This window comes from Geotrypetes seraphini, chromosome 1 (assembly GCF_902459505.1).
Source record: "Geotrypetes seraphini chromosome 1, aGeoSer1.1, whole genome shotgun sequence".
NCBI lineage: Eukaryota > Metazoa > Chordata > Amphibia > Gymnophiona > Dermophiidae > Geotrypetes > Geotrypetes seraphini.
In genome coordinates this window covers 129,801,482-129,815,851 of record NC_047084.1, presented here as the reverse complement: position 1 = coordinate 129,815,851, position 14,370 = coordinate 129,801,482, and the positions used below count along the sequence as shown (strand labels likewise).

Here is a 14,370-nt window from a genome sequence, read left to right as displayed (position 1 = left end):
TGTCCCTGATACACTTATCAGAAAGTTAAACCATTAACATGCTAAAACATAATCTTCTGAATTGTGCTTTATTGAATAAATATTGCAATTGTACTCACAATTAGCAGGATTTTCTCAGAGGCTGGCAGACTCTGGGCATGGTTTCTTGGTTACAATATGATGTAGAAAATAGGCAAAAGTTTGGAGAGCAGGGATGAAGAAAAAGCAGAGCACTGAGGAGTTCCAGATGCCAGGGAAGAAATGCAGCCAGGCCTCCTACATTGCCCCCTAGACAAAGGTCGGTCACTGTCATCTCATTAACAGGTTTTCTTTTTTTCAGAACATGGTAGGTTTACAGTGCAATCAGTTTTAATGTCTGTAACTTCACATCACTGTGTTTAAAGATAATCTCTTTCCACCCATCACATAAACATAGGAACAACGAATGAAGCTAAACAATTTCATTTTGAAACTCTAAAAGGTTACTTTCTTTTTGCCTCACCAAGTTGGCCTGGCTCACAGACTTGTGCTTCTTGGTAGCTGAAATGCTGAATTCTCTTGGCCTTTTTCTTCTTTTCAGAGTAACCATTCTGCTGAGTTTGACACTGGCTCAGCCTTAGTGCTTACCATTGAAAGCACTCTCATCACTGCCTGCTCTTCAGAGTCCCTGGTCAGTAAAGGACACTTCAAAAACTTCTGCATTCGCTTTGCTGATGGCTTTGAAACTTCCTGGGATGACTGGAAACCTGAAATCCAAACTGATCTCGTTATGAATACATGTGAGTAGTGTTCATCTTCACAGATATATTAGCAATCGTCGGACTTCTTAAACAGAGCTGACAACGTAACATACATAGTAGATGATGGCAGACTTAAAAGACCTGCACTACCCATCCAGTCTGCCCAACAAGATAAAGTAATAAGGTATATGCTTAAGTGATCTTAAATTCCTTGCCTTTTTCAGGACAGGGGTAGTTGATCTTTATCGGCTATCTACTGTTCTGTGTGTTTATGTTGCATTTTCCCATTAAGTTATCCTTCTTTCTCCAAAGTATTTGCAGAGCTTAATGTATACTAGAAGAACTTTCTAACATTTTATTTGAGTGCCAGAATAAAAGTGACTTTGGTAAGATAAACAGCATAAAATCTGTTTTACTTCTTGGGATCTAGTAGTTGGCCACTGTTGGAAACAGGATCCTGGTCTCGATGGACCTTCGGTCTGTCCCAGTGTGGTAATTCTTATATTTCAAACAATAGGAAGCAAAGCGTGCTGAGCATCCAGGCCCAGCCCTGCTATTAGATCAGGTATCTGTCTAGGGCTAGTTGCATTAGGAGGTTTCGGCCTTATCAAGTTTAATAAAATTTTGATTAATCGTTATTCTAAGCGATGTACATAGTGATAAAATTACAAAGTTTTAGGAAACAATACAACGCATAAAAAGAGCTAAGTCTTACAAGACTATTGACAAGAACACAAGGAAAGGAAGGGAAGAACTACAAATTATTTGAAAGTAAGCAAGATGTTTAGGAAAATACACGAGGTAGGGGAAGTTAAAATGCTTCAATATGTGGTAAAATTAAAATTAGCCAGGGAACTAGCTAGCTAATTATCAAAAGCATCTTTAAAAAGAAAGCTCTTTAATTTACTCTTAAATTTCTCCAAGTGACGTTCTTCCCTCAAATAAATAGGAAGCAAATTCCATGTTTGGGGGGCAGTAATAGAAAAGATAAATTACCGTCTTGTACTAATAATTTTAAGTGAAGGGAACGTCAGCAAGTGTTGTTCATTGGATCTCAGCATTCTATTAGAAGTATATGGAATTAGTAATTTATGAAGTAGGGATTTGAATGTAAGCAGACATAATTATCTAATCTCTCTTGCCTTACCCTGTTTCTGTGTCCAGTACGCTGTCCATGCCACCACCTCTGCCAAGCCTGAGCCACTTCAAATGGACTTTGAGCCAGCACAGAGCCTTGCCTGTGTTCAAGGACTGCTATGACCCACCCTCCCCAACATCGAAACATGACAGTAGATAAAGGCCAAATAGCCAATCCAGTATGTCCATCCACACCATTTACTATTTGCTCTTTCCCTGAGAACTCCCACATGCCCATCTCATGCTTTCTTGAATTCAGACACCTCCACCGAGAGATTATTCCACCTATCTACTACCCTTTCTGTAAAAAAAAGTGTTTTCTTAGATTATTTCTGAGTCTGTGATCTCTTTCTGGAGTTTTCCTTCATTTGAAAAAGGCTGCTCACCTCCTGTACATTAATGCCATGGAGAAATTTAAACATCTCAATCATATCCCTCTTTCTCGCCTTTTTTTCCAGACTATGCATATTAAGGTCTGTAAGTCTGCCCTTCATATGCCTTATGACAGAGAGGAAGGTGGGAAGCAGCAACACTTTAGAGCGAGCCACTAGAGAAAGGCCCGGCGCCAGTTTGGAGTTGCCTTTGAAACAGCCCAGGACGTGGTGCAACAGTCTTGGTGGGGATATAATTGGTAGGGATGGGAGCATGTTGGAGATAGGACTGTGACGAGAAAGGAAGGATGAGATGGATCCATGGAGGAGTAGGAAGGGAAATGAGATTAAGACAGGGACGGGGACAAATGTGTCCCTGTGCCATTTTTTACTCTAGAGTGCACGGTCGTCGATCGTCTACACAGTGCGCAGGTGAAGTGGGGGGCAGGGGAAGTTGCAGCCCTTCCTTCCGTCTCAGCCCCACGCTTCGAACAGCTTAGGAGACTCGATGAAAGGACGAAAATCACCTCCGTTGAACAGACACGCAGTTGCTGCCGGGCTTGTGTTTTCCTTTCCGAAAGGCTCCTCCCAGCTCTTCTTGCAAGTCTTTTGACTATCTGATTCCAGCGAGTGAGGCCAATGTCTTTGTTCTGCTGGAGCCTGCTTTCCGCCTTCTTTCTATTGGCAGAGTACCTTTTCAACCTCGGAGCATGTGTTCAACAGTGGCAATGACCAACCGACCTCTGAGCCTCTGCATTCTGTGACAGTCCAATTCAAAGCTGTGCAAAAGAGAGTGCAGGAGTATAGTGAAGATGGTGAGACCGACAGTGAAGGATGCCCAGAATGAGATGCTGGACTGAGAGGGAGGATAGGGAGGAGGAGGAGAAATAAGACAGTGGACAGGAGAATAGGGAAGGAAGCAAGCTGAACTTTGAGGGGGGAATAAGAGGTGTTGGATGGGGAAGGGGGAGGGCCTTGAGCTATCCCTTATCATGGAGTTTGGGTATCAGATAACCTTGGATTGGCCCTGTGTACACCTCCGTTTCAGCCCCTGATCTAACCTTGCCTTTCCTGGCCTGTGACTTCAAGGATGCAAAGCACTTTCTCCCAAGGCAGACAAGCAGGTGGTGTGTTTGGTTCCCATTCATATTCTTCCTCATCCCCCAAGGCAGATGCATCACTCTGTGTGTCCATAAGGTTGGATATGTACTAAGCACACCAGAGGGCAGAAGATATCATAGAAACAGATTTAGACCCTGAAACTATGAGCATCAGAGGAGGTGGCAATGATGGTGGAATTGATCGAGGATGGCAGCCTCAGAAGTGGGAGATTTCTGAGTAGGAAGAAGAGATGGCTGGAATTGTCTCTTTTTTTGTGATGGGAGAAGAGCTTGTAAGAAAATGAATGTGTATTTGCATAAGAGTGAAGAGTTCAACCTCCTACTCTCTTCTCTCTTCCCCTTCCTCCAGCTCCATACACTCTCCATATTTGTATTATATTTGAATTTTTACAATAATCTTGCAACTTAAATGTAATTTCTCATGAGATTCCCTCCAGACCCCCTCCTCAAAGTAATTAATATCATGAAAAGCATAACTAGAATAGAAATCAAACTATTTCCTGGTGAGCACTAGCAAGAGCAAAAACTCATTCATTTCCTTCTAAATATAGATTAAGTCCTAAGTATTGGTAATATGGACTTAGTTTAACCCTGAATATTCAGGAGGCAAATAGGAGTGCATGTTCATTTTTCCTGCAGCAGGTTCATAGAGAATATTCAACCATAAACTCTTCCGATTTGACCTGAAATACTAGTTATTAATCCTTTTACAGAATGACAAGGGGAAAAAATCTGTCCCCGTCACTGCACCGTCCCCACCATCCTCTGCACCGCCCACCATCCTCTGCACTGCCCCGTCACCGCCGTTCCCTTCACCTCCCCGTCACCGTCACTGCCATCCCTTTCACCGCCCCGTCACCGCCACTTGCATCCCATTCACCGCCCCGTCACTGTCCCCGCAGCATCCATATAAGCCTCAGTACTGCGAAACACCATGAAGACAGAAGAGAGTCCTGCCACTACTACTACTGCACTGAGAATCTGTTTCAGTGCCTCTGCCCTGTAGTAAAAACAGAACATAAAATAAATCAATTAACTTGTCCTCCCTTTCAATGACGTGTCCCCCATGTTCACCTATAGCTCGAATCAGGTCAATTGTGCACACTAAAAATGCAGGAGGATCTGGAACGTGAGCGCAGGCAGGCAGTGATACAAAAACAGCAGACACCCGACCGACTGCAGTGTTCCGCCATCTCCCTCCCTCCATTTCACCTTAGATGTAGAGTATGCTGCTTTCTTTTTCGCCCAGCCGCACGTGCAGGTGTTCATTTGTTCAATATTCTCCTCTGACGCAACTGGAAACAGGAAGTTGCAAGAGAGGAGAAGATTGATCAACTCGAGCAGCCGCGCGAGCACGGCTTTTTGAACACGTGTGGCTGGGCGAAAAAGAAAGCCGGCATACTCTACATCAGTGTTTTTCAACCTTTTTACATCCGTGGACCGGCAGAAATAAAAGAATTATTTTGTGGACCGCCAAACTACTAGGACTAAAATTTTAAAACCCTGTTTCCGCCCCATCTCCTCAAGCTCAGTCACCTCAGTAACTATAGAAAAATAGACAAATATAGTGCAAAATATAGACAGCAGATATAAATTCTCAAAACTGACACATTTTGATCACTAAATTGAAAATAAAATCATTTTTCCTACCTTTGCTGTCTGGTGATTGATTTCATGAGTCTCTGGTTGCGTTTCCTTCTGGTCTGTGTATCCTTTCTTTCATTTCTTTCTGCACTCAGGCCCAAGAATTGTCCCTTTCTATTCCCTCCCTCTTTCCTTCCTATGTTCTTAGTGCCCCCGGTGCCTCCTTCCCATGTCTTTAGTGCCCTCAGTGCCTCCTTCCCATGTCTTTAGTGCCCCCGGTGCCTCCTTCCCATATCCTTAGTGCCCCTTCCTGTCTTTAGTGCCCCCAGTGCCTCTTTCCCATGTCTTTAGTGCCCCAGTGCTTCCTTCCCATGTCCTTAGTGCCCCTTCCTGTCTTTAGTGTCCCCAGTGCCTCCTTCCCATGTCTTTAGTGCCCCCAGTGCCTCCTTTCCATGTCCTTAGTGCCCCTTCCTGTCTTTAGTGCCCCCAGTGCCTCCTTTCCATGTCCTTAGTGCTCCTTCCTGTCTTTAGTGCCCCCAGTGCCTCCTTCCCATGTCTTTAATGCCCCAGTACCTCCTTCCCATATCCTTAGTGCCCCTTTCTGTCTTTAATAATAATAATAATAATAACTTTATTCTTGTATACCGCATTACCATGAAAGTTCTATACGGTTAACAGAAGAAGAGACTGTACAATTACAGCGAAGATACAATTTCGTTAGAGTTACATTAACATTTTAGACTATGCATTTTTCAATCAAATTTGATTTACATTTTAGGCGATACATTTACGGAGAAGTTAATTTTTGCAGGTAGGTAGTATATTCGGAGTAGTTATGTTTGTTATGAGTTATATACAGCAGAGTTACAAGAAGTGTTACATACGGCGGTAAAGAGTCTGGGGAGGGTCGAGGTCAGAGGAGGGGGAGGGAGGGGAGGGGAACGTTCAGAGGAATTTGTCAAAAAGGTAGGTTTTAGTTAATTTCCTGAAAGTTTGATAGGGGGGGTAATTGGAGATGAGAGTGGAGAGGCATTTGTTCCATTTGCCCGCTTGGAATGCTAGGGATCGGTCGAGGAATTTTTTGTAGAGGCAGCCCTTCGGGGAGGGAAAAGAAAACAGGTAGGTGCTTCGAGTACGAGAGGGGCCTGCAATTTCGAGGTGCTCAGATATGTAGGTTGGGGAAGAGCCTGCTAGGGTTTTGAAGCAGAGGCAGGCGAATTTAAAGAAGATTCTTGCCTCCACCGGCAGCCAGTGGAGTTTGGTGTAATAGGGGCTGACGTGGTCATATTTTTTGAGGCCGAAAATGAGGCGGACAGCGGCATTTTGTACTATTCTAAGACGTTTGATGGTGTTTTTATAGGCTCCCAGGTATATGATATTACAGTAGTCCAGTATGCTTAGGATTAGTGATTGAACCAGTAAACGGAAAGAGAGGTGGTCGAAGTGGTGTTTGATGGTGCGAAGTTTCCCCCAGTGCCTCCTTCCCATGTCTTTAGTGCCCCCAGTGCCTCCTTCCTATGTCCCTCTCACTGCCTTCCACACTTTGTCCCACCCCCACCCCGAAGGCTGCCTGCCTGTCTACCTTTCTCCCTCCCTAGCCAAAGCCAGCCTGCTGCCTCCCTGCCGCTAAAAAAAAAAAAAAAAGCCTCCCTCCTTTTCCCCTTCTCTTACCACCATGCTGCAGCTGCTAAAGCCGGAAGTCTTCTTTCCGACTCAATTCTGAAGTCGGAGAGGACGTTCTGGGCCAGCCAGGCAGTGATTGGCTGGCCCAGAACATCCTCTCCGACATCAGAATTGACGTCTGAAAGACTTCCTGTCGGCTTTAGACTGAGAGCAGGGGAAAAGGAGAGGCTTTTTTTTTTTTTTCGGCGGACCTGCAGAAATTCAACCGGCGGTGCTCTTCAATTCAAAGGTGAGGTGGAGGGAGGGAAATGGCGGGGACCGCGCGATCTTGATTGCCTCACTGCGGGGACAAGTCCATTCACCGCTCCACGGGGCGGTGAATGGCCTTGTCCCCGTCCCACAGAGGCCACTATTTTTTCTTCCCCGTTTCGGCGGGTTACCCGCGGCTAAACGCGGCTAGCCGTGGGTAACCGCCACCGTGTCATTCTCTAAATTCTTTACTTAAGCTCAGTTTATGTCCTCTAGTTTTACCATTTTCCCTTCTCTTGGAAAAGATTTGGTTTTATATTAATACATTTCAAATATTTAAACATCTTTATCATATCTCCCCTCCTCTCCTCCATAGTATAAATATTTAGGTCATTCAGTCTCTTCTCGCACTTCTTTTGGTTCAAACCCCTTATCATTTTTGTTGCCTTCCTCTGGACCGCTTCAAGTCTTTTTTATATCCTTCAAAACTGAACACAATACTCCAAGTGCCCCTGTATAGGTCACCAATGATCTATACAGGGGCATCAACACCTCCCTTCTTCTGCTGGTCACTCCTGTTTCTACACAGCCCATCACCTTATCACACTGTTTAGATGCCTTTAGATCCTCAGACACAATCACCCCAAGGTCCCTCTCTCCGTCTATTCTTATCAGCCTTTCACTTCACAGCATCACTCTGCACTTCTTTGAATTATTGCCACCCTTAGGCTCAAATGCAAAAATCTAAATTATTATATTTCCTCTATTCTAAGACATACATTTTTGCTCACATTCTCAAAATTGAGAACAAAAATTACAAATCATGCAGCCTTGGGATGCCTAAATGGAAATCTACGGTATTTGACACACTTTTCAAACACTGTAGTTTTTACTATATTGTTTTCTTTCTGCATGTTTATCATAGTTTCCACTTTTGCAAAATAGGGATGCATCTTAGAATTGAGGAGATAAAAGGCTCCGCTACCTATTCCCTTGTTATTTCTGTTCTTCCTGTATTCTCTTGATATGTATGGTTCCGTGTCTGGACCATTTGCCATTTTCAATAAAAATATATAAAAAAAAAAAAAAAAAAAAGAAGAAGCAGCGTCCCTGAAAAACCTAACTTCTACACTTGTGATTCCTGAATGTCACACAAATAGTAAGTCCCTTTGAACAGGAAGTGTATAAGCTGACTTTTCCAGCGTACCAGTCATGTGACTCTAGAAGAGCCACAAATATGGATTGTGATGGCAGTAGAGATGTTAAAGCCTACCTTGTTTTTCTGGCCTTTACAAAACTGGTTGACTTTGCAGGGGGAGAGGGTTAAGCTGGTGCCAAGAATAAGGAGACAGAAGGAAAGAAAATGCAATGGTGGTACTCTTGTGGTTGATGCAGAGGACCTGGGTTTGTCCTTTGGCCCAAGTCTTCTCTAAGTGGAGATGTTGTGAAAACAGTGTTTATAGTTAGTCATCATGGATAAGGAACCTCTAGTTGCACAGTTCTAGAAGGCTCCAGTTCTTTGGGATGCCTATGTGCGACTCAGAGCTGCTCTAAAATGTACTTGTTTCAGACCGTCTTTGAAAATTGGACCTAAAGGAGTCCTGTTTCTTTTTGACTGCTCGCTACATGTTATGCAACAGGTAGGTCTGGAGTCACTGGCTCAGGCTGCATCAGTGTCTTTTGTATCTGTTGATATTATGGACTTCCTACCTTTCTCTTTTTATTATATGTTGTAAACCACTTTGACATGCTCCTCGTAAAGGGCGTTATATTAAGCCTAAATAAACAATAAAAATCCGTGCAAAAGCCTAAAAGAGGGGGGGGGGGTTCTTTGCTATTTGAGCAGCTTTTAGTTTTTTTCTAGGACTGGCTTTAGTTTTCTTGTGAAGGGAAAGGGTCTCCATATGAGGGCAGCTTTCACCAGCATCATAGCAGAAGAAAGCATTCGTTGTAATCATGGCACTCTACCCGAAATTACATTCTTGTCATTGTGGACAGAACTGTTCTCTCTTTTCAGGTATAGTACCAGATGGCACATATGAAGTTTGTTCCAAGACTACAGGCCAGTCATCTGCAGGTAAAGTATTACCTGAGACTTCCTTTGGGATTATTTGGCTTTATTTTCTGGGTTATATAATAATAATAATAATAACTTTATTTTTGTATACCGCAATACCACAAAACAGTTCAGAGCGGTTTACAGGTTAAGAGACTGTACATTTACAGCGAAGTTACAGCATGTCAGAAAACAATTTAGAGCAATTTATGCAATGAAGGTGCAGAGAATTAGTTAACAAGTGTATGGTATAAACCTGTGACAATTACAAAATGATCCAATCGCTGTTGTCAAGGGGGTGCCAACCGGGGAAGAAGGGGAGGGAGGGGAGGCGAGGTTGGGATTATTAGTTTGGAAGGGAGGGCGGGGGTTAGAGGAGTTTATCAAAGAGGTATGATTTGAGAGATTTCCTGAAGGATTGATAAGTTGGGGCAAGAGAGATGAGGGTGGACAAGCAGTCATTCTTACGTGAACTTTACATTCGCTGTCAGTTCTGTAACCTTACTATATGAATTTCAAGCAGTATATGATAGCTCTCATCTTTTTAAGAACTCTTTTCCAGATCTCTGTTTAATAAAGAAAAGATTTTAAGCCATTGGATAGAAAATTATCTAGTTCAGTGCATTTTAAATTTGTTCTTTAGTGGCTAGGAGATTTTTGTGTTTCTTATTTGTGCATGAGAAATAATTCAGATATTTTCCCTTTGCAGTGATGAAAAATTATAATGATTAGGTAATACATAGGAGAGTTAATTTTATCCCCAACTCTGATGCCCTGTCTGTCTGTCCAAATTAGATAGTAAGCTCATCTGAGCAGGAACTGTCTGTTGAATGTCAAATGTACAGCGCTGCATACAACATTCAATGCTATAGAAATGATAAATAGTAGTAGTAGAGAGGCTTGCTTTTTAAAATAACTTTTACAATAAGACAAAGGAAATAAATGGTGTCTGCAATTATTTTAAATTTAGCTGCTGAAATGGTTTTACTTAAGTGTCATTTCTTTAAACAGAAAGCAGCAGTGCTGGGACCTGGACCCTCAATGTGTTATGGAAGATGTGTGGCATTGATGTACACATGGACCCGAATATTGGAAAAAGACTTAATGCTCTGGGGAACACGCTGACTACGCTGACAGGGGAAGAGGATGTGGATGACATCGCAGACCTCAACTCTGTGAACATGAATGACTTGTCAGACGAGGATGAGGTTGATAACATATCTCCCACTGTACACATGGTAAATTTCTAAGAAATGTTTCAATTCGAGAAATCAGTCTTCAAAGTGCTTCCGAAATAAGTTGTAAATGGTTTCTCTCCTTATTTCATTCTTTGACGCTTTCACTAGTCATAAAAACCTCCTTTATTTTAAACTTTTTCTTCAATCCATTATTTTTCTTTAACTGAATACAGCCTGATAATCTTTTACTTAACTGAATCTTCACTGTATCTGGGTTGCCCAGATTGGTTCAAACAGAAATTCAATTTGAAGGTCAGGCCATTCTTTATCGCATCAAATTGCAATACTTTTAAGAAAAATCCACTAACTTTCTTTCTTTGGCATTACTTTAAAAGTGGCACCTTGTTGTTTATAAAACGTCTAGGATCTTTCAGCTATCTGTATTATTCAGTGCTGTACCCACATTGCATTTAAAAGAAACTGTCATCCGTACATCCACCATTGCTCTAATTGTAACCACACTTACTGCAGTGCCCCACAGTCACTTTAGCAGTCTTTTCTTAGCTCTGTTTATCCTGAAAGTTTTACTTCTGGTTTCTAAAAGTTGAGTTAGATCCTGCAGACTGAAGGGCTAGATGGAGCAATGTACACCACTGCATTAGCATGTACTTGTGCTGTTAATACACAATATTAATAACTAAGTCTGACTGCATAAATAATGTGGATTAATGAGCATTCATACATGTAAGCATGAGAGCAAAAAACTTCCTTTACGATCTTATTGCCACTGGAGAGTTAACAGTGCAAAATTGCACAAATCATAAAGTTCTATAATGATATGAAGTATTTATATAGGTCATTAGTATTTACTCCTCGCAAGTCAGGACAAGCCTGTAATAGGAGTCGTGAACCATTGTCAGCTAGCAGAGTAATCAGATGTGAAGCATCCTCGGACCTAGTACACAAGTGTCAAAGATATCAGAGAAAGGGCGGGACCGCGGCAGAGAGAAGAGAGCTCCAAAGCTGTATAGCAGCTTGCAAAGATCGCTAGTGCCAGCAATCTTACTGCAGGCTGCTGAAATTAGGAAAATTCATTCTGGGATGCCAGGGAAAACACACAGGCCTTCCGGAAGGGGTTATGTGTGCAGCCTTCTGGGGGGAGGGGGCTACAGGCCTTCAGAGGAGATAGGCAGGCCGGCCTTTGGGGGACATTTAGGCCTTCAAAAGGGGGGGGGATAGGCAGGCAGGCCTTCAAAGGGGGGGACAGGCAGGCAGGCCTTCAGGGGGATAGGCAGGCAGGCCTTCGAGGGGGATGCAGGCCTTCAAAGGGGGACAGGCAGGCAGGCCTTCGGGGGGATGCAGGCCTTCAAAGGGGGGACAGGTAGGCAGGCAGGCCTTTGGGGGGGGATGTAGGCCTTCAAAGGGGGGGATAGGCAGGCAGGCAGGCCTTCAAAGGGGGGGACAGGCCTTCAGGGGGGACAGGCAGGCAGGCCTTCAAGGGGATGCAGGCCTTCAAAGGGAGGGGGGGGGGACAGGCCTTCAGTGGGGACAAGCAGGCAGGTCTTTGGAGGGGATGCAGGCCTTCAAGGGAGGGACAGCCTTCAGGGGGAAGTGCAGGCCTTCAGGGGGGGACAGACCTTCAAGGGAGGGGGATAGGCACGCAGGCCTTCAGGGGGATGCACCGATGCAGGCCTTCATGGAGGGGGACAGGCAGGTCTTCAGGGGGATGTAGGCCTTCAAGGGGGGGGACAGACCAGGGGAGGGGGACCCTGGTGTAGAAGTACACGGAGGGAGGGAGGGATGAGGGGGTTCAAAGAGACATGCATATGCTGGACTTTGGGGGGGAAGAAATAATGGGTCTGAAAATAGAGGAGAGGAAGAGAGATGATGGACAATGGGATTTAGGGAAGGAAGGAACAGAAAGGGAGAGAAGTTGGACACAAGGGATGGTGTGGAGGGGGGATAGAGATACTACATAGGAGGGTAGTTGGGAAAAGAAAGGGAGAGATGGTGGACCCTGGGGTGGTAGGGAAGGAGGGAGAGATGCTGGATGAAAGGGTAGTTAAGAAAAGGTGGATCTGTAGATGGAGACGAAAAAAAAGAAAGATGCCAGACCTCCAGGGGAGGACAGAGATGGCAGATGGATGGTTAGAACGGAGAAAGAAGGAGATCCTGGCAAGCAAGTTATCAGAAGACAACCAGAGCCTGGGACCAACAAGATTTGAATAATGATCAGACAACAAAAGGTAGAAAAACTAATTTTATTTTCCATTTTGTAATTACAATATGTCAGATTTGAAATGTGTATCCTGCCAGAGCTGGTGTTAGACCACAAACATGAGCTAGGATTTAAGAGAGAGGAAAAGTATTTTTTGTTTGTTTATTTTGTTTACACCACAGCGCCAGTGTGGTTAGGAGAAGGCAAAGGGGGTGAAGAGATTATAAAATAAACACACCAGGATGTTTGAAAAAAAAAAAAACACCCAATTGGGCAGGAAAATCGAATCGAAAAACCAATTCAGTAGGCTGAATCAAATCGAATCAAAATTTTTTTTTTCCTGAATTGGGCAGCACCAATAAATACTGAGGACCTTTATAAATATGTAATATTATTATACAACTTTATGATTTTTGCAGTTTTGCACTGTCAACTCTCCAGTGGCAATAAGATTGTATAGGAAGTTTTTTGCTAATATTTATCTAATATTATTTCTTTTGGGTTATACGTTGTTTAATGTAAGCAAGATAGAGCATTTTACTAAGTCTAGCCATAAGATTAGGCCTGAAGCAATAGAGAGTGAAGTAATTGATGTCTGTGATAAGCTGCTGACTAGAAGGAGGGTGTTTACCACATCTCTTAAAAGTTATCATGATGTGTCCTGTCATCAAGAATGCAAAAGACCCCTCCCTCCCTTTTAAGTTTTTATCATTCTTTACTATATTTGCCTTTTATAAGTGTTTATTTTAACTTATTGCTTCCTTATCTTAAATTCGAGGCTGGTGTTTGGCAGTAATATATTACTAGTAACACGAGTTATATTACTTTTAAAAGTAATGAGTAACTGTAGTATATTACATTGTTCAATAATGAGCAATATAGGGTGGTGTGGTATTAGCTCCGATGCTCATAGAATTCCTGTAAGCTTTGAAGCTAATACCTCCACAGCCGGCAATAAAAATGCTTAATGCAGCTTTGTATAAAAGGGGGAGGGGGATCATGTATAGTTACTTTATATAGTTAGTTTTTAGTGACACCCGTCCAATTTTGTTTTTCTGTCACTAGGCCCATTATTGGGCTGCTTCCAGTTTCCAGTAAATTTCCTTTTGAGTGACATTGCATGAGGTGAAAAAGATGACTAGATCTTCATTTGCAAGTTATGTCTCGTAAGCCAAAAGCCTGAGCGTGATGAAGTGGCATCAGTGCCAGCAAAGAAATAAAATCTTGTTCAGTTAGGTGTTGATTTTAACCAAATAACATGAAATAATTTTTCTAGGTGAATCCTGCTGTGTCATATAGCTGCTCTGGACATCCTACAAACTGAAGCTAAATGTTTGGGATTTTTGCTGTCTACTTTGGTCATTTTGAAAATAAAGCTGACCAAAGTTGGTACAGACTTTAAATATGCCTTCCAATGTGGGCTTAATGAGCATTTTGGTCATTATCTTAAGAACCAAGTTTTGATTCTGGCTGCAGTATCTTTCCTCTCTCATCTCTCCCCACACTCCCCCTTGGGCACTCCACTCATTGGAAAGTGTCTCTTATCTGTACCCTTATCCTCTATGGTCAACTCTAGACTCTTTCCCTTCTACCTTGCTGCACCGTATGCCTAGAACAAATTGCCTGACTCGGTACATCACGCTCCGTCTCTGGCAGTGTTCAAATCCAGACTCAAAGCCCACGCCTTTGAAGATGCTTTCAATTTCAAACTCAATCCACCTTCTAAACACCAATATCTGTCTTATCATTCCCTCTGTAATTCCCCTACCTGAGCACTATGTATTGATGCACTTTCTTGTCCAGTTTGTGTGTCTTTACTAGATTGACAGCTGGGACTGTCTCTTCTATGTTTTGATATACAGCACTGCGTATGATTAGAAGTACTATAGAAATGATTAGTAGTAGTAATTCTGCCACAGCTCCATCTTCCTGGGTTGAAGGCAACAACATTCAGAATAAATACAAGGAACTTCTTTTCAAAGCAATGAAGATAGTGGCATAGTGGTTAGTGCTACAGCCTCAGCACCCTGAGGTTGTGGGTTCAACTCCTGTGCTGCTCCCTGTGACCCTGGGCAAATCACTTAATGCTCCATTGCCTCAGGTACATTACATAG

At 43.0% G+C, this 14,370-nt stretch overlaps 1 protein-coding gene across 9 annotated transcripts in view; it reads left to right on the top strand.

Moving 5' to 3' along the window:
- The window catches only part of KIAA1109 (KIAA1109 ortholog), a 908,505-nt gene that overhangs the window by 585,252 nt on the left and 308,883 nt on the right, over positions 1-14,370 (top strand). For all 9 annotated transcript variants that reach the window (XM_033938537.1, XM_033938601.1, XM_033938589.1 and 6 more), the window contains 3 exons: positions 560-758; positions 8,822-8,881; positions 9,872-10,098. In XM_033938537.1, the coding sequence (XP_033794428.1) occupies positions 560-758; positions 8,822-8,881; positions 9,872-10,098 (486 nt within the window). The remainder of the gene's footprint in view (positions 1-559; positions 759-8,821; positions 8,882-9,871; positions 10,099-14,370) is intronic.